General features: G+C 35.6%; 1 protein-coding gene across 5 annotated transcripts in view; it reads left to right on the forward strand.

Annotated features, from left to right (window-relative positions):
- The window catches only part of LOC118272099 (cGMP-dependent protein kinase, isozyme 2 forms cD4/T1/T3A/T3B), a 127051-nt gene that overhangs the window by 78882 nt on the left and 27295 nt on the right, over positions 1-20874 (forward strand). For 2 of the 5 annotated variants that reach the window (XM_050693584.1, XM_050693585.1), the window contains one exon: positions 4288-4454. In XM_050693584.1, the coding sequence (XP_050549541.1) occupies positions 4288-4454 (167 nt within the window). Of the gene's footprint in view, positions 1-4287; positions 4455-19812; positions 19996-20874 lie in introns of those variants that run through there. The other 3 variants (XM_050693586.1, XM_050693583.1, XM_035588430.2) reach the window with 3 other exon arrangements.

The raw sequence follows: 20874 nt of genomic DNA on the forward strand, positions 1-20874 counted from the left end.
AGTTGTGGTTGTAAACACGACCACGAAAAATATTATTATTTAAGTATAAGGATATTCTTACAGCTATTATTGAGACACTGAATTAATACTTATTTCATATTCACAGAATTTTAAGATAGCTTGCTACTCTTATTGAAAGAGTCATGTTCTTTCTTTATTCCTTAAGTCATGATGGTTTTGTGGTTATTGCTTGACTTCAGAAAGTATTTCATCATTCTTTGATTTAGTACATCAGTAATATAAATTATTCTTACACACTTTATACAAAAAAAATGCATATGGATCAATTCTAATTACTTCCTATTCCAAAGCAAATAACTAATATTTACATGTTTACATTTCAAATAAGAGAATCAAAGTGGTATAATGTCCCTAAATGTAAATTGCCTAACATTGTTATTTCATGAATGCTAATCGCATTCACGTTTTCTTTTGTAAATGTATTATTTGCCATTTTAATTTAAGTAGGTTTATTAGTCACGAGTGTGTACTTAACGTGTGTCTTAACATCAATGTTTCTTCATCCTAACATGCTCTCACGTTTTCTGTCGACAAATCTGATCTGTCTTATTCGACCATGACTTTGTAACCTTACCCAGTTTTTTTACGGGTCTGTATATCTGAGTCTGCTTTTAAATTTTCATGTTTATGTTTTATGGCATCCATTTTACCTTTTAAAGGTGTGAATACTACAATGGTGCCATTAAGGACAAGTACACGGAAGTTTGAAATACTAAATCATCCGCAATTAAGGGACGATCTCTAAACGCTTGAAAATGATTTATCGGCTGATTATTTTGTCGTCATATCGATACTTAACGTCATCGATCAATCACTCAAGGTAGTGATTGAATTTCTTCTCAGTACAGGCATCGCAAGGCACCGTGGCGAGGTCGACGTGTGTTAGCTCGAGTGCCTTCGTTGATCCCATTTGGTATAATTACGTTCGAACTTTATGTGACAACTGTCCTCGCCGACGGCTCCGCAAAGATTTGATCTTTTGTGGCTAAAATTTACGAGCGCTCGTTTAGAATTTGGACAATCTCGTGCCATTCTGAAGAATGTTCGTCCGTAAACGAACCGTTGAAGTATTCTGAGTGGATGAAAGCATTGCATCAGTATTTCCTATACTTAGATTTCTAGTCAATCGTAAAATTTTGTTTTAAGACTTTTCTGTATGTGTTTGCTACTTGGCAGTATGACGTCTTTGAAGAGATTCTGTTTGCATACACATTGTACGTGTGCAGGTCGAGATGACGACAATATTTGTAAGTTCTGCTTATTAGGAATGTAAGGATAATTAACGTTTGCGTCCATCGGTTATCCCAATGCAAAAAATATAATAATTTACAGTTAATTAAATGAATAACATGATGTTTTTCTAAATGCATGAATCATTATTCTATCCATAAAAGGAAAGAAAGAAATCAATAAGTACGTCATTATAGCATAACATAGTTTGTTTGTTTGAACGCGTTACTCTCTGGAATTACCAGTTAGCAGTTAGATTGTGCATTAGGTAAATCAACATCCTCTAACTAATCAGTGACTTGGGATCCACAAATCTTCCGCCAAGTGGGGGGAATTTTCACGACACCGTATTTCATACAAGAATTAACTATATTAAACCAAAGGATATTTTAAAATTACCGTGGAAGTAGGTATCTAATAATATAACTTATGACTTTATAACCGACCATAAATAATAATGATAATAGACTAAAGTCCTTCCTTCCTCTATTCATAGCATTATTTTTATCATAGACAGGTCTAAGCCGTGGTTTATGACACCAATTTTGCATAATATTATTAAGGTTAGGTTAGGAACTATTATTAAGGTAATAGGGCATTTATCGAAATCACCTTGAATGTAAGCTAGGAAGTATTTATGAAAATATGTACGTTCTTATGGTACATAATCTACGTATTGTTCTTTTTATTAGGTTAACTTACATACAAAACTGGTAGACGACTAAAATGGGTCACGTAAAAGTTTTATCTATTCAGATTTTATTTTGTTTTTAATGTTGAACTCTGATCTTGATGATTCGATCTTTTATTATATATTATATTATCAGCTATGGTCATCCTACTGCAGGGTAAAGGCCTCCCTACCCTCCTTCCACTGGCGTGGCCAATCCTTTTCATAGGCATCTAGTTCATCCCGGCATCTCCTTCTGGGCCTGCCGCGACGTCTATTGACGTTAAGACGGTCACTAAATTCCCAATAGCAAAAAGGTTTTTTTACTAACTCTACAATAAACAAATATGATTTTATCAGAGGTATTACGTACATTATTGTTTATTTATTTCTACAGCGAAATTTTAAATTAGCCTTCTTAATTACAAAAGTTTCATTAAAATGAAAAGTATAATAAATAAATCAATGGCATCAAATATAAAATCAATACAAAACGATTACCAGTTGTCTAGACATCCACTACTAAGTTACATAATATTGAAGTGCTTACATAGGTATTTGTCAGTGATGTTAATCCCAGTCGTCGACAGTTGTCGATAAACTGGTCTATAGTAATTGATCGTTATTCATTTAAATAGCGTTTATATTAATTGTAAACTATAATTTTAATGTTAGGAAGCCCAATTAAGGCCGCGATTAATTATAATGAATATTTTTTTGAGGTGTATTTATTTTGTCAAAGGAGCGTGTATGTATTTAACCAGCTCATCATTTCAATTGTAGCCTTTCTATGAAGCGATCCGGATATGATCAGGGGGATTACTCTGGAATCCAATTCCGATCGATCGACATTGATATAGTGATTCGTACTCTTTAGTACACAGTAGCGCCCGTTGCATTCGTATTGTGCGGATGTTGAATGAACTAAATAGTATTGAGTTTAGATTTATATTTTATAAATGCTACGTATAGGGTTGTATAGTTTTGATAATGAATAATTATTGAGATAATATTGGAATGAAATTGCATTGTCATTGATATTAGTTTCAAAAGGTCGCCTTGGTCCTTAAAACATTATGTAACGGATAAGCTATTTTCTGTCAACAATATTTCTATAACACAGACTAAAATAAAAAAAAAGTTATACAATAATAAAGATACAACGACACAAGCAAATTCAAAGAATTTGTTCTGGTTGCATAAATTAAAAAAGTAGATTAATAGAGTCTATTATTAGATTAAATAAAGAAGGAAATAACAAATGTACAGCTTGCGATCCTATTAATAGTAATAGGTTGGTACTATAGTACTATTAATAATAAAAGCGTGTTAAAAACAATTCTCGTTTATACCTGTCCTTCATCGTCTATTGCATTGGAAATAAATTTTATTCTAGGTGGAACTGTGAATCTGCTTTTTCTGCAACGGATTTCATTCTTGAAGTAGAATTTACTCTAATTTTATGGGTCTCTGCATTAGGAGCATTTTATTATCAACAGATACTTACTTAATTCTCATGTCAGGTAACAATAAAATTATCATTTGACAGTTTTAATATGCTATGGTAGAATTGACAAATACTTACCTTTTAAAAAATATTATTTCGAGAAAACTGGCATTATAAAAATTAGACCTGTTTTTTTTTTTTTTTTTTTGAGAGGGGAAAATCATCCAATGACTTCTCCCGCCTTGGGCGAGGCGAGAGGGAGTGTCAGACTCTTACTGACTAAAAACCACCCCGTTCCTTCTCCTGCTTTTCGAGCCGGAGCCCCGGTAAACCCGCTAGGTAGTCCGCAGCTCCGGATCAGGCATCAGCCCTACTGGGCCCCATCTGTGGTGGTCTGATGGCTCTTTGAGGCGCGCGCGGAACGCGACGCGCCGCACGCACGGGTCTGGTTCTGTTCGGGCGATGAGCTACCCTTGCTCGCCGTCCGCAGGCCCGCACTTACGGTGGCCGGAGATCGTCCCGCGATCCCCGACGCCCAGAGTGTCTCTCGCGACGGCTGGGGCGTGAGGAGGTTTGTTCCCTCACGCGCCCCGCCTCCTCCTTAGCTAGCATGACTGCTTCGCAGAAGGAGGAGACGGCATCCCAGTCCCTCTCGCTCCGCACCATGGCTTGAACCAGTGCCGGGCGCGAGAGGTCGCCGTCGCCGACCACATCCCTGAGGACTTGGCGGTGCTCAGCCCACGCAGGGCACACCGCCACTGTATGTTCTACAGTGTCCTCCGGGCGGTAGTGTCCTCCGGGCGGTAGACCTGTAAAAGCTAAATGATGAATTTTGATTTATGAAAATACTCTACGTAAATAGTACGCACGTTTAATTAGCTATAGCATGATACTAAAAATAGACTTTTTTTCTTTACAGATCCCGAGAGCTGATCAAGAGTGCAATACTGGACAATGACTTCATGAAGAATCTTGAAATGACACAGATCCGCGAGATCGTGGACTGCATGTACCCCGTCGAATATGCAGCTGGGAGCCTCATCATCAAGGAAGGAGATGTTGGCAGCATCGTATATGTTATGGAAGGTAAGTCAAATATTTATTTTGCAAAACTATTAGGTTTTAATAAAATTGTTTTTAAAAATTTTAATGCGTATAATAATTTTATGTGAAACAGCGCCATCTATTGTCGAATAGTTGTTTCAAAGCTTCAGGTACATTTACTGCCATCTAGTGGTATAAAAACAAAACATTACTGTCAGTTCTTGGCAGTTTGCCGACTCAAATAACAGATGGCGCTAGTATACCGTCATGCTTTGAGCTTTTTCTATTAGACGCTAGATGTCGCAACATAAATTATGTTGTGATGGTATTTATTTCATGTTGAGTGTAATTTTATTTTACTAGCTGTAATTGATTAATTTGAGTAACTTATTTACTAAGCTGTAGTAAATAAATATAGGTAATTATAGCTAATCTTAATCTTTCATCAAATCTCATTAGGGTTAATATTATTAAGAACCTACTTACTTAATTAAATCAAAGTGTAACGTAATTAGTTATCTATTATTTTATTTATTTACATATGACAAACATTATGAATAAACAACTACGCAAAGTTATTTATTTTATCCAATACCGTGGTATAACAAGTTCAAACCAATACTGATTTCACCAAACACAAATTTCCGAAATCGACGTTTTCCTTTCATCTAATTTACGAGCATCCTTCTTGAAACCATGTATCCGGTGAGATACAGTAAATAGCAGTCTCTCATAATATTTAGAAGTAAACATATTATATTCATAGTGTTGTGATACTGGTGTGCTCGAGTCGAGTGGACTTTCCCTAAGCGCTCGAGAAAGCGGAAAAGCAGCTGCCGTGACTCCCGCGACTTTTCCTGCCAAGTGCCTCTTACAACTGCGTGCATCTACAGCATGTTATCAAGACCATGTCATTTTTTTTTAATTATGGATGATATGGATGTATTATGGACTGCACGGTTGGCGCGGTGGTTGGGCAACCGGCTGCCGCGCAACGTGCAGCGGGTTCGATTCTCGCACGGAGCAACGCTTTGTGTGATCCACAAATTGTTGTTTCGGGTCTGGGTGTCATGTGCATGTGAACTTGTATGTTTGTAAACGCACCCACGACACAGGAGAAAATCCTAGTGTGGGGCAACGTTTTAAAAAAAAAAAAATTAAAACGTTGCCTGGGCTTTTCTCCTTTGCCGACCATCAATTTTATGAATCACACGGCAGACGAAACCAATACGATTTTTTGTTTAGAACAGTCTAGATAGATATTTTGAATGAGTTACGGTATTGTTGGTCGCTATAATTATTTTGTAAAAATAGTTTTTAAGCGCTTCTTTCCTTAAAGTAATCGTTGATCTTGACTGGGTTTTTTCAAACATGCTCTATGCAGGTATAACAGGATATAAAAACTAGCCTCGTAGACTTAGACGTAGAATGGTGGACATGAGATGAAATTTTCTTAGTATTTTCTAGACAAAGCGTCTTAAGCATCGCTTGTAATTAATAAAATCTTTGCCATAAGATTCCTTTCTATGAATTTCGCTGTTTATAGTTAAGTAGAAATGATTGTCCATATAACGTTAGCTATGCCTTTTATTTCACATAAAAAACATGGCCGTGGAGCAGCGTGCGTGGTGCGGTCCATTGGAAAGTACGAAAATCCTAAAATAATTTGCTCAATCTAAACGCTGAAACCCCTTTCTTATTGGTCAGTCACAGGGCAGTCAGACACCCTTGCTAATGAGTCAATTTGTTTCCATTCCACAAAGTGAAGCAGATTTAAGGAAAATAAATAATTAATAAGTAATTGTAATTAAATGTACGTACCATTTTTGTAATTAACTCCTAAACATAATATATACCTCGGTACAATATAAGGTCGTCGTCTTATTAACTTTAACAGTATTTTTTACACCTATCTTAATTGCTTTCAGTATCAGCAAAACAAAGATATTATACATTTTTTACTCATCGATCAAGTGGTTGCAAATTACGATTAAATAGGACGAAGCACTTAATACAATTGTTATTCCAGTTTTCATTAATACGATTGATAATAACTGTTATCCGCAGCCTCACCTTTGTGATTTAAGGATTAAAACTAAACTAATCTTTATCACTCCTCAGCCTCCTAACCTAACTACCTTTAGATACAAAAATGTATATTAATACCATAAAATCATCATAAACTGAATTGACTGCACGGTTGGCACGGTGGCTGGGCAACCGGGTGTCGTACAACGTGTAGCGGGTTTGTTTCCCACACAGAGCAACTCTTTGTGTGATCCACAAACCGTTGTGTCGGGTCTGGGTGTTATGTGTATATGAAATTGTATGTTTGTGAACGCAACGGAGAAAATCCTAGTGTGGGGCCAATGCCTATAAAAAAACCGTTGCGACATGAAAGAACGTCAAAGAAGCAAACTTTTGTTTACTTACTTCTCTCAAGTAGCAAATAACATGCATGTTACATTACGCTGAACATAAAACGATGTTATCAACAACTAAACAGTTCACACAACAGGATCTCAATGTAACCAAAATTAATTTAGCAAAAAATAATAATCTTTACATCAGCCTTGTACGGTTCGTATTAACATTTTATATTAATATTATTACCACTATAACCTCGAATTATTATTAAGTTTAAGTTACCGTACACTAAAACGGTATCATTATTAATTCTTATTTATTATTTTAATTTGTAACACTGACGTAATCAAGTGTAATGTTTGTAATATTATATAATGATACGCCTAGCTTGACTGACGGACAGACTGACTGACTTCTTTATTTGTTGTCATTTTAAAAGTACATACCTTTTTATGATTAAATTGGAATAAATAATTTGACTTTGAACTTTGACTTTATTAGTTGAAACGAATGTTTATTTCCTAGATATTTTTAGTTCTATTTAAATGTAGGTACGTTTTATTGTAAATGTACGTATATTTAAATGTACATTTCAGTCGTAAAAAATAGTGTAAATGGCTTAATTAGTAATGAATCACAGATTTGTACTTAATATACTTATTAAGATAAGAATTTTTGACCAAATGCATTCTAAATTCTAATACCCGTGACGTCACTACACGGCTCATTACTTACCAATACAATTTACACCTTACTGCTCTGCCAATGCTGAGTTTCTTGTTTGAACATCGACTATAGCCTTTATGAATCCTCTAAACTGTATTTGGTTTCAGTTTTTCTTTTATAATTACGGGGCATCTGAAACAATTTATTTGATGTTTAATATCACCCGACAACATAATTTAGTGCCACAGAAATCAGCATAGACTGGATAACACTATACCCTATTTGCCAGTGGCTAGTTGGAAAAATAAATAACAGGGAACTAACAAAAAAAGGAGAGAGGAGTAATGCCGAATGTTTAGATTACCCGCTAGCGTTCGCCTTTACCCCATCGGGTCGAAAAAAATAAAATGGAAAAAATATTTTAAGTTATTAAACTTTTACCAAATGCGTCACTGTCATTTGAATGGTTAGTATGTAAGTTTCCCACTATGTAAAGGTTAAATAACTATTCTCAATAGAAATAAAGCTACACAAGCTACTTACATGTACATTGGAAATATTACTGACATACCTGAAAATACGTGTGTCCGCGTCTCCCGTGTCGTTGACTGGCACTGGTGGTGGCGTGATCTTTGAGTTACCGGCGAGTGATATAAGGCTATATCTTTCTAACATATTAAAACTATTGGGTTCGGGTTTACCCCGCGTTCGCGTTTACCCCACTTTCCCCTATTGGTGAATATACTTATTTAGATAAGAATTTTTGACCAAATGCATTCTAAATTCTAATACCCGTGACGTCACTACACGGCTAATTACTTACCAATTCAATTTACACCTTACTGTTATTGTATTAATGTTTCTAATAGTTGACACAAGTTAATTAGTTTATCTATTTAGCTAATGAACTGATAATATTGACCCTTCATTAGGCTACCTGCTAATGATACTACATATTTATAAATAGGCTACTAAGTAACCGTAATGCCTTGTTCGTATTAAGCTAGTATTCTAGTCAAGTAGCGAGTATTTAGTATATAGCTCTCTCTCGCTTCGATTTTGGACAAAAGTGAGAGAGAGCTACTTCCATAATACCTTGTTCACATTATGCTAGCATTTTAGTCAAGTAGCAAGTATTTATTAGTTCTCTCTCACTTCGATTTTGGGACAGAAGCGAGACAGAGCTACTATGTACTTCCCTACTGGACTAAAATGCTAGCATAGTGCGAACAAGGCATAAATGCGAAGTTTACTAATTTAATTATTTACGCTAGACCTTTAGAAATTTTGAGGTAATATTATTTTAATGTCATTGATCCTCTTGCTCTATATACCTTAATTACTATACTTTGTAATTTTTGGGATAAAAGTGTGATTTGGGAAAGTGGAGAAGAGGATTAGTTCACGCAATAAATACATAATAAGTAAATGATAGATAAGAAGAAAATCTATGTGTATTTACTATGTATCTTAACACGGTAACAGAAAACTGTAATGTTTGTGATACATAAATTGACTTTCACTTACTTACACAAAAAAAATAAACGTAACAATAAATATTTAAGTATACCTCTATTATTTCATTGAGCCATCCATACAAGAAGGAAACACATAATCACACTAATATTATGAATGTGAAAGTTTGTTTGGATGTTTGTCCGCTAAACACGCTGAAACTACTGAACGAATTTTGTTGAAATTGGTATACAGCTGGCTTGGGTGATAGGATACTTTTCATCTCACGTAAACGCGGGCGAAGTCGCTGGCAGAAGCCAGTATTTGACAGTAGAAGTAGTAATCAATAACAACATATTTTATAAAGATATAATCGACAATTTTATTGTACAGGATACGTCTATTATTCCGTTGGTGCTAATTTAGTGTACCGCCTAGGTACAGTAGCACGCAAGAATTGTATTTATTTGTTTGTAAAAACATCTCTACAATTATAGTGTTATCTGTTGAAACACGCAACTCTGTTAGACTATTGATGTAACGTTATATAACGCAGTTATTCTTTAAAAACAATAATAAAAAAGAAGTCATATTATTCAAATATAAAATACTTGTCATATTAATTTTATATTAAAAATTTAGGCAGTATTACACTATTCGGTGATCCGAGATCACAATTTTCTATTTTAGTCTTCATTATTATAACGATATAAAGATTTAGATTTTAGGCATGATCGTCCCACTGCAGAGCAAAGGCCTCACCTACTCTTCTTCCACTATTTTCTGTTTCAAGTTTTTTGCAGCCACCGTCACCATTGTTATAAAATTTATAAAGAGTAAAATATGAATTCTAACGGGGTTCAAAACACAACCTTAACTGGTTATCTTATTTATGACTACTAGACAATCAATGTAGACAATTGTCATCTCAGAAACCACTTGGGTATGTCCGACCAACCTTACTGCGGTGTACTTAATGTTTTCAATAATTTTAAATCATTTTCTGCTTACTACTGACACGTTTGTGGTTTTAGGGAAGGGAGAGTGCCTATAGTAATATTTATTAACTGGTAACTGCATAGTGCTGGGCTTAGAAATGGGGGAAAACTGGTTATGATCAAAACCCACTTTATTATATGAGGAACCATATTCTCATAATATTTTTTTTACAATATTCAACAAGACTTGATGATTTGGCAGATTGTGACCTGAAGAGAAAAGTTAATATTTTGTGCGACATACAAACATACAAAATATGGGGTTGTCATATCTTAGGTAAAAACCCCTAAATAAATTAAGATTGAAAAAAACATACAAAATATCTTTCCTGATTATAACTATAAAGTACTCCTTATTGCTTAATAGTTATGCCAAGAAAGGGTCTATTAATTTTCTTTGTTAAGATTTTAATGCAGTTAGTGAAATCTCTATTACCAGTCCTTGCATAGGAGACTGTAAACTAAATATTATATAATGGCACGTATATAAATCGTTTATTTATCGCCAACTTGGTAATAAATGTCAAATAAATGACATATATTCCTATATCAACTTTGTCTTTAAATGTTACTTGCAGTTGAATGCCAAACAGAACAAGGTAAACTGTAATTAATATTCATTAGATTTCACGTAATTATTGTCATTGGACACGTTAGAGACTTTATTTAAAAAATTGCACACCTCTTAATTACAAATACAAAAATAAAATAATTACAAACCAAAAAATACCACTGAAATAAAAATAATGAAAATAAACAGCTAATAATAGCAACAATAGGTCTAAAATAGCACGAATAGCTAAGCATAGCAATAAAATTAAACACAAAAGAACGCAAAATAGGAACAGATGACAAAAAAAATTGGGCCCATAATAGTACTGGTGTTACGAAATGTACAAAAAGTGCTACACAGACTGTGCGTGATTGGTTCGCGACCTTGGTTTGTGCAGATCAACATTCAAAACCTTGGCGGGTTTTTATCGAACATAGTGACGTTGAAACAGCTACTGGTCTAAGTGAAAGTAAAGATCGCCCGTGTGTAATTTTCTGTTGATAGCAGTGTACGATGATAGCTTCGTAGCTTCGATTGTAGGGTTTCCAACCAGTGTAGCGTTGAACGTTAAACAGCATTTCATATTATGAAGTTTCATAACGATTTCCAAAGTTGTTAATTGGATGCGTAATTTCCTGTTAACGTATTAATTAAGAGTTATTACTTCCAATATCTTCATTCATTACTTTGACATTAATTTATGCACAAATATCATTAAACGCCTCTGGATATTCATTTGAATTAGCGAAAATACTGTCAAATTTCAAAGTCAAAATCAAAGCATTTATTTCAATTAATCCTAAATTAAACACTTTTGAAACATCAAATTTAACTGTCCGTCAGTATGTCTGTCTGTGAAGCTAGGTTTTTCTACCTGTTTTTACCAACCTTACCTAAATTTTTAGGAACTCCTAACCTAAGATAGGTGATATTAATAGACATTTTGGTTCACCAACCTATAGGTAAGTGGCAGCCCTGTATAAAACAAGTAAAGTGTATGATTTACCATATATGAAGTAGAGAGACTTGGCAACTATTTGAAGAAAAGTCGAAGGCGTTGTACTTGTAGGTACCAGTGTCTACTTTTGTAGACATGAGTACATGCATATTGATGAACTGACAGCAGCAATAATGCAGACGTTGACACTTGCCAATCAAACAACTTTCCAAGCTATTAGTAAAAGGAGGAGGCGGGGCGCGTGAGAGAACAAACCTCCTCACGCCCCAGCCGTCGCGAAAGACACTCCGGGCGTAGGGGATCCCGAGACGATCTCCGGCCACCGTAAGTGCGGGCTTGCGGACGGCGAGCAAGGGTAGCTCGCCGCCCGAACAGAACCAGACCCGTGCGTGCGGCGCGTCGCGTTCCGCGCGCGCCTCAAAGAGCCATCAGACCACCACAGATGGGGCCCAGCAGGGCTGATGCTTGATCCGGAGCTGCGGACTACCTAGCGGGTTTACCGGGGCTCCGGCTCGAAAAGCAGGAGAAGGAACGGGGTGGTTTTTAGTCAGTAAGAGTCTGACACTCCCTCTCGCCTCGCCCAAGGCGAGAAAAGTCATTGGATGATTTTCCCCCCTCAAAAAAAAAAAAAAAAAGCTATTAGTAAAGAAATTATAATTTTATTGTTACGTATGTATCTACATATAAGTGTTTATAAACAGACAAGTATAGTATATAATCAGACTAGTCAACGTTGTGTTTTCTAGTATTGTTTACTTCTACAGAATAAATAATTATTATGTGAAATTCTTGCAGACTGCCGTCAACAAGTCTCTTCTGTTTCATTTCAATTTTAATTTCGTCTTAGTTCTGTCTCTTCTGATATAAAGATGAATGCCTCTTAGTTTAGTTAGTTGTAAGTGCGATTAAAGTAGTTTTTGGCTTTTAAAAGATCTTGGTAATAGTGCAGAGTTTGAAAGTGTACCTGATAAATGGCTAAGCTATATTTTTTTATATGGAAAGCTTGCTATGGATTTGGGCTATGGATGTTTACTATGATTGATACATCGCATACTGGACCTGCGTATCTTCTTCGCACAGCTAAATAGCTTAGTAATAGTGGAAATAGTCACAGTTCCATAGCTTTGCTTTGGTGAAAAGGCACCTTTACATGGTACACATAACATAGCTGATGAAAATTGGGTGTACTGTTCAAGTGTTTAGATTCTGTATCTGTGTCTACTCCTGTCGGTATTAAAAGCAGCAATGTTACGTACCGTATAAATAAAGATAGACTCTACTCTGACCCAGGAAGGCCATGACACACGCCCAGTCACAATAAACATAAAAACGTTCGCAATAAAAATATTTATAATAAAATTCATCACAGATCATTGTGTTCCTCAAGCATCAATTCATTTATCTGAGAGAATAATAGACATTGTTAGAGAAAAAATAATTATTCATGTGTAGTTTATGCATTGATTCATATCGACATAGCATCATGATTGTGATTCCTTAGGTAGGAAGGTAGACAGGTCTGTTCCCACGGTAAAGCACTACTCTTCCCGCGGGTATCAAAAGGCTCGACTAGGCACTAACACCTTTGACAAAGATCGGGTATCAAAGGTCTCAGATAAATGTGAAACCTTTAACAAAACGCTTGCTAAATGTGGAGGCTATGAAAACTCTCTTATATAAACTTGTGACTCATATGGTGTTTCGGGTGTCCATGGGCGGCGCTGATCGCTTACCATCAGGTGATACGTCAGCTTGTTTGCCCCCTATTCCATAAAAAAGTATATATGGAGAAGTCGTAGTCCAGCTGTGGATTGTCCCATATAGACACGATAGGCATTTTTTGTTAGTCTTAGTAGTTAATAATCACAGAACAAGTACATCAGACTTTGTGCAATTTGAATATTAGTTTTTTATCTCCTCTATCTTAATATTCATAACTGTACTCAAAACCTCACCATACTTAATGAATGAATTAACAGAGACGGTCAATATTTATGTTAATTATGGATATTTAATAAATTAGAAACATCATTTTGGGCATGTCCTATGATAACCTACATTCTTTATGTTTGTTCTTTACCAAGCACGTTCTCTAGTATTATTTCGACATCGTCGTACACTTGTGTAGATAATTATGCAGCTGATGTGAGTAAAAATAGTTGTTGAAATCTACTGTAAATTACCAGATTTTTTCTACGTTTCACTACTTATCCACTAAACATATTAATTGGTACACATAGCTTAGCACTGGTGGAAATGTAACGAAAGGTTCAGCTAAGATATGTTTTTTATATGGAAAGATGCGGGCTATGGATGGCTTCCCTGCTATGATGACTGCTTCACATACATCGCATACTCGAGCTGCGCATCTTCCTCGTGTAGCTTCTTTGCGGCGGCACATTTTCATAGCACATCTTACTCACACAGCTACATAGCTTAGTATCAGTGGAAACGGTCACATAGTTTCACGGCTTAGCTATTACATCTTCGCAGCATAACTACATAGCACATCTCTAGTGGAAAAGCACCTATATGCATTTTGAGAGAATAATATTTATTTCCACACACGACCTGACATTTACATCAAACAAAGATGGGCCTTCAATACTAATATAATAACGAATGACCACAAGTATGTCTTCAGTAATTACGCCACGGTTTTTGGTACGATAACACAGCGTCTGACCCCTAATTATCTAGTCCATAAATGTTATCACAATATTCCGTGTCTTCACTTATCAGGAAACCAAAATTAGTTGTCCGACTGGTTTAACAGGAACGTTTCATTAAAAAAAGAGATATTTCGTGATATATGTCTTATTCGGTCAAAGGGTCTCGGGTTCGATTCCCGGATCTGGAATTGTATATGGCAATAGGCCCCCCTTTTACAGTTACCCCCTATTACATTGGACTTAAAACATAAATGGCGTATAACATGGAACTTGACACGAGCAAGAAGATAAAAGGCGTGACAATGCATATACTTTTTGGCTTGTCTTTATTTTCAAATTTGGTTTATGGATGACCAAATCAAATGAAACGAAATGAAATTAGGAAACCCCTCTTACATAAAGGAGGTTTAGAGTCCAGCCGTGACCTTTCATGGCCCGTTGACGTAATAATTATTACTAGCGAATTTTAAATCTCTTAATTATTTCATATTCAAAAACAAACATCATTATATTTTATAACAGTTTTGTAATCATATTTCGAATATTTTAAAATATTTGAATGCGAAATCATATTAATGTAGTTCTCAAGAGGTCAAAGGAGGTGGGAGAGCGTAGGGCCTCTAGAGCGAAATATAATAGTGGTCAAATTATAATGTTCTGACGTAATAGTGGCATAATAGTCCCATTTTCCAATATAAAGGAGTTTAAAGGTTTAGGACGATCGACGTTCGTGTTATATGAATAGTCTTATATAAGATATACAATAGTCTACTTTCGTTTTGTTAACTGATTAATGTAAAAATTTCATATTACTGTGTTAAAAAACTTAGCAACTACCTAATTAATACTTTGATTCGACTATGGACTATGAATCAGATGCCTAGAACATCGAGGTCTTGTTGAATCACAAACTCATTTCGCAAGAACGTCCATTTATACCACTTTTTGTCCAAAACATGTTTGTCACGTCTCGTTGCAAACTATAATGTGTTTAAATCGAGTGCGTATAAAATTGCGTACCTATTCCGAAATTTTACAACTCGCATCAAAGTGACGCAACAAGCAATTTTCCTTTAAGTTCCACTCGCTTAGCCTGATCGTTGACCAACTCGACCTTAATGCCTCGAAACATTTGAGCCTATTGTGCGAATCGTCTCAGAATCAGGCACTTAGTAATAGTGGACCTCTATTACATAGGGATGTGACAGATTATCTGTTGTAGTATGGGCATTACTCTGTGAGGCAACGCATGAATTGTTGGCCAGGAGTTTTGTAACAACGGAATTACGGTGTTGGTTAGATTTTAGTTTATAATAATGTATTTGACCTGTGAACAACTTAACGCCTGTTATGATTCGATCTTGCCTATCGTTATTATGTATTGGCATGGGTGCAGTTTTCAGAAGTAGGGCATGCATATAGTTTATCTCTAGGAGTATTGGTATTGATGAACCAATTTGCTATATTCCGTTCAAAGCCCCAGTTTTGAAATTGGGGATAAATGATCTGCTCAGCTATGCTTCTATTTTTGTTTAGGTGCTGCTAGCGTAAAATATAATATTATATAACAATGGCATTTGTACTATTCGATAATTAATAGTTACCGGTAAAGAAGAAGGAGAAAGTCCAAGAGCCCGGAGTCCAATACGATGGTCTGACCAAATACCCAAAAAGCTGGAGTATCAATCAACAGCATGACATAAAATCAAAGAGAGTTACAATTCTCAGGAGTGAGGGAAATGACTAGGAACAAAACGACTTAGGCAGTTGTCCCACCAACGGCGAGTGAACGACTACCTATCGGCTATTTTCTCGCTCAAGAAACGTACAATAGATATACTTTCCGTGTAAACAAAAGAGATGCATATACAAATAGTTGATCGCTGACTGTTCACACTGCCGGCGAGTGCTCGCTTCACTAGTTTGTCGCTGAGCGACAAGAGCTATGAAAGATAACACTCGCTCGGCGACACTCGCCAAGCGATTAAAACTCACGCCAGAGAACAACCAATGGTCATTTTTCTACAGTGAGCGAGTAATCACCCGCCTCACTCGCACACTCGCTTATAGCTGAGCTACACAAATATCAGAACTACACACTCGCTCGCCACGTCTCGCTTAACTCGTTTCTAGTTCTAGCTCTACTCGTTACTCGTTCATCGTTGCCGGTGGGACAACTGCCTTAGTACACTGTCTACTTCATTGGACGCAAAAATATTACGAACAGTAGACACTGATATGAGTTCTAAGTCCGCTTCTTCTGTAAATGCGTGATATTGAGACAATAAAATGTGTTTTATTATAATTGATTACGTAATTGGAGCATTTAATTACTGACTACGATCTAGAATGCTCTCAGCGTGTGCAAGCAAGTGCATTATCTAGTTATGTGTCGCCACGCGTGCATTCCGTCTGTCTGACCATCCGTATCTGACGATTTCTCTTCGTGATCTCCAGTTCTTAGTATAAACAATGTTTTGCCTTGTTATCGTGACCCAATTCTAATATTGGCTCTATTAAAACTTGTTACAACTGTCTTCAGTTACTTAACACATTATTCTGTTGCGTAATAAACACCATTTGCTTGGTTCTGGTCAACGATTTGGGTCTAATGTGAATTTCATGTTTTTTGCTGTTGTTTGTGTGATGTACTGTATGAGTATGGTTTCGAAATTGTCGTTTTGTATTGTGAATTTCACTATTAAATATTTCTATAGGTATGTGGTCGCCCATTTTAAGCTCAATTTGGATGGAATAATACATTTATCCTGTTCATTTTTGCTGTTTTGTTGACAATCGAGTGGCAGTGAGCAAAATAATTACTTTTACTGGATTAATAAATACTTTTGTACTAAATATATAGGATTAAAGAATTGATTTGGCTTTATTACTACAAAAAAAATTCAAAATCAGTAACGCGATTAATTTTATTCCAAAATTACATTGAAATTGCATTTTTATATCAACACTTTTATTCCTTGCAATCCTGGAGAATACTCATATCCCATGAATGCAAAACACAACCCTATAATCATCATTGTCCAGTCACCATGCGTTCCACGGTCTATTATAAAACGAACGTATTCACTACCACAGCGCGGCATAAGGACACCCTTTCAATTAAGATACGGGTCGATGACGTCATTCATTGATACTGCGTTATATTTAAACGAGGGGAAAGAATGGCTGCATGCCTGTCTTCATTGTTCAATTAGACAAGGCAACAAATGGAGGTAATGCTATGAGCATCTATTCACTCGTTCCATTTGGACGGTTGTAAATGAATAAGACGATGTATAAGTACATTTTCTTAGTATGAACGTTGGTATTTTCTTTTGAATTGCAATGCAATCTTATTATAAGTGAGAACTGAGGAGAGGTCGGATTATACTACTCATTCAGGGTAAATCTTACTTATATTATAAATGCAAAAGTTTGAGAGTTTATGTGTTTGTGTTTTTGTTTGTTGCGCAATCACGTCAAACCGAAATTTGGAACAGGGGTAGATTGTGGTCTAGAATAACACTTAAGATATGTTTTATATGGGAGCGCGGGCGTAACCGCTGGCAGAAGCTATTTGTAAATATATAAAGAAATCTCGATTTGGGATTTTCCTTAAAAGTCAATAACTCAAGATAAAGAGACGTATGCGAGAAAGACAATAATGATATCAGTAATCATTGGTTATTCCCCAAAGAGTAAGCAAAAGTGTTTCGTTTTGCCTCTGGTGACACATTTTTATTTAAAGAGAAGCATTTAAAAAAACTGAGAATATCAAATTAAAAACTCCAGCCAATGTTATTAATTTCATCATCATCAGACAAAACCAGTATTATCACCAGTCCAGTGTTGTGAAATTTAAAACATAATAGAAGGTATAAACAGTAAAGAAGCGTAAAACCGTTTGAAGGCAACAAAAGTACTTAAAAGTGAAACCATCACAGTATTTACAGCCTACAGCCTTGACCGTGGAATAATTGCGTCACAAATGAAATCCGACTGAACATCTTCGAGATTAGCATTTCTGCTTTTACTTGAACTTTCGATTCGTTGAGTCTGACCATAATTGCATGGCGTTTTACTGGTCTACAAACAGTCGTGTAACATAGAAACGTGAACATATAAATGGATGGTTAAGGACGAAGACAAAGGAGTGCATAGCATAACTCTAGATAAGGAAAATATAAATAAGAAAAAACATTACACTAGCCTAGCACCAAGTAATAGCAAGCCTAAAGCAAGCAAATAAGAATATTTTTGTAACTGACATCGTTTAAGATGAACATGAAACGAGGACGATGAAGCAAATACAAAACAAAAAGATAGGACTAGACAAATTATGAAACCTGAACCTAATTTATATCTTCGACACGTCTTGTAGAACGAGTTTTATGATCACGAATTCTGTGTATAATACGTTTATGATGATATCTTAGTGATGTCCAACGGAGCGGTTATGTTCTGCACCCATTACTGCACGTTATACCGCGGAAATTTAACTGTAGAATTTTATTTTTATAAAAAAATACTGCGCTTTTTAAACCTAAGAACACAGTAACTGGTTTAGAAGACACGTTACGTGATTTATATGAAGCGATACCTTTCCTCTTACTGCAGTTTTTGTTGCTTTAAATTCAGTCTTCGCTTGTACTTAAGACTTATATGGACATTCTAAATACTCATTATAACTATATTTATATTGAAAACGTGTTCCATTCTTTTCAACGCTTCGATGATTACCGCAATGACAGTTCGAAATTATATTTTTTCACGTTTGTTCCCGCAATTTAATCTATAATTTGCTTTCTTTTCCAATTTATTTGTTTCGCTGTTATTATTGATAAACTTTTCTATTTCATTTGCTTCATTATTTGTGTAGTCGTTCAGAAAATTATTTGCGCTGATTTCACAGTTTACGTCATTTGTTGATCGTGAAATCCGTCCCTTTTTAGTATTAGTCATACATTTAATTTAAAGTGCTCTCACTTATAAAATTCATATGAAGTTACTTATAATTGAAGAGTCAATGCCTTTTTGAAAAGTCCTCACTGACATTCATAGGTATGTTTCCCTCAATGACCAGTTTTCATCGTTATTGGTTATCTCCACTTTTCAAGGTATTTGTGTAAATAGTAAATACTCTACATAAATAAATAGCGCAACATTCATACACTTTTAAAATGGAATAATTACTTTTTTGTTGTCTATCTGAAGGTCTCATATTCAATGAAAAACATTTGATAGCTATTCGGTCACGGGCACTACCTTGTCGATTTAACTCGTTCACAAAATGATGATATTTCATAATGAATTTTTGTCATTTTTGGCCTATTGTTGTTTCAACAATGTTATAATTTTGATATAAACCAGAATGAAGGGAACGTCGCATTGCGTCAATAATTCTTGATTTTTCATCATCACTTTAATCAAACTCTTTTCGTCTATAATTGTTTCAATATTTGAACAAGTGTATATAAAAACATATTTATTTGAAACTAGAACGGATTTCATGAAATCCATTATCGTCTGACATAAATTCTTTTTTTAGTCTCGATTTAATGTTCTACAGTATATCTCTAGGATCAAAATTAAAAGGTTCACCACCTCGTCCACCTTTTGTGAGCTTGGAGCTTTTATTATTCAGGTAAGTATATGTTTTGTCTTTGTCTGGCGCGTTGTCTGTCTCAATCGCACGCGCTGTCAGCCGGCTGCGTTTGCGCAGGAGTTGATCGGATCGGAGTAGAGCAGTAAGCGGAGCGGCGCTGACGTGATTGGTCGCCGTGTCCCCAATGTCTCGCGTTCCGAATTTAAAATAGTCGCGATCGACTTTATTGTGAGACAAGCGATGTGATTTGTTTATAGTTTTTGTTTCTCAATCAAAACGAATTGAAGAGACTAATTCCATTGAACTATGGTAAATATTGTGCTGTGTTTGTGTTTTAATAAAGTGCAAATTCGCGGATGTTGCAGCTGTCGCTGCACCAGAGAGATTTCGGGGGATAAACGTTAATCCGTGCACCGAAAAGGATTCATATTTAACTAGTTCTCTAGTCATAATGCTGCAGCAAAATTTATATTTTTATTTGAATGTTATGGAAAAATACTCGTTAAAGATAAAATAACATTTGATTTTACGCGAATATTATTTATGAAGATCGTGTCCTTTGGTCCGACAAACGATTTGAAAGTAACATTTCGGAGGCTCTCATGCACTACAAGGTTATTGCAAGCCTCTCGTATTTGCGTGCACTACCCGTGTGCTGTGAAAGTATTTTGGAACGTTGTCTTCAGAGTGAAGATATTTTAGCATATTAATGTCCGAGCTTTCTATGCTTGTGTTTGGCCGAGCAGTATGACATCACTGTCTTTGAAACCATGCCTCTTGAATGATATCAACAACATTAATCGTGTATACGGTACAAACGGTCACGTCGTAAATATTAGTAGCGAATCATGTTCAGGACTAAATTAACCAAGGACTGATTTCATAATTAATGATAGACCCAATGCAAGTATTGCAGTACGGATCAATTCACGCTTCGTTAACTTATTTAAAATCATTATTGCACTAACATACTTCGGAACTTGTTTATCGACTATCATAAATCGATTTAATATGCGCGTACGAATCATTGTCACGTTTTAGTATTCAAACAAAGATTAGAAAGTTAAATAGTTGTGATGTTATCAACATATATGTAGGATTGTCTCCGTTGCGTGCCATGTTAACAATAACAATAGTAAACATAACAACGATGGTGATGTTATCACAATAATAACTATGCCGATTATT

The sequence above is a fragment of the Spodoptera frugiperda genome, chromosome 5 (assembly GCF_023101765.2).
Source record: "Spodoptera frugiperda isolate SF20-4 chromosome 5, AGI-APGP_CSIRO_Sfru_2.0, whole genome shotgun sequence".
In the NCBI taxonomy this organism is placed as follows: Eukaryota; Metazoa; Arthropoda; class Insecta; order Lepidoptera; family Noctuidae; genus Spodoptera; species Spodoptera frugiperda.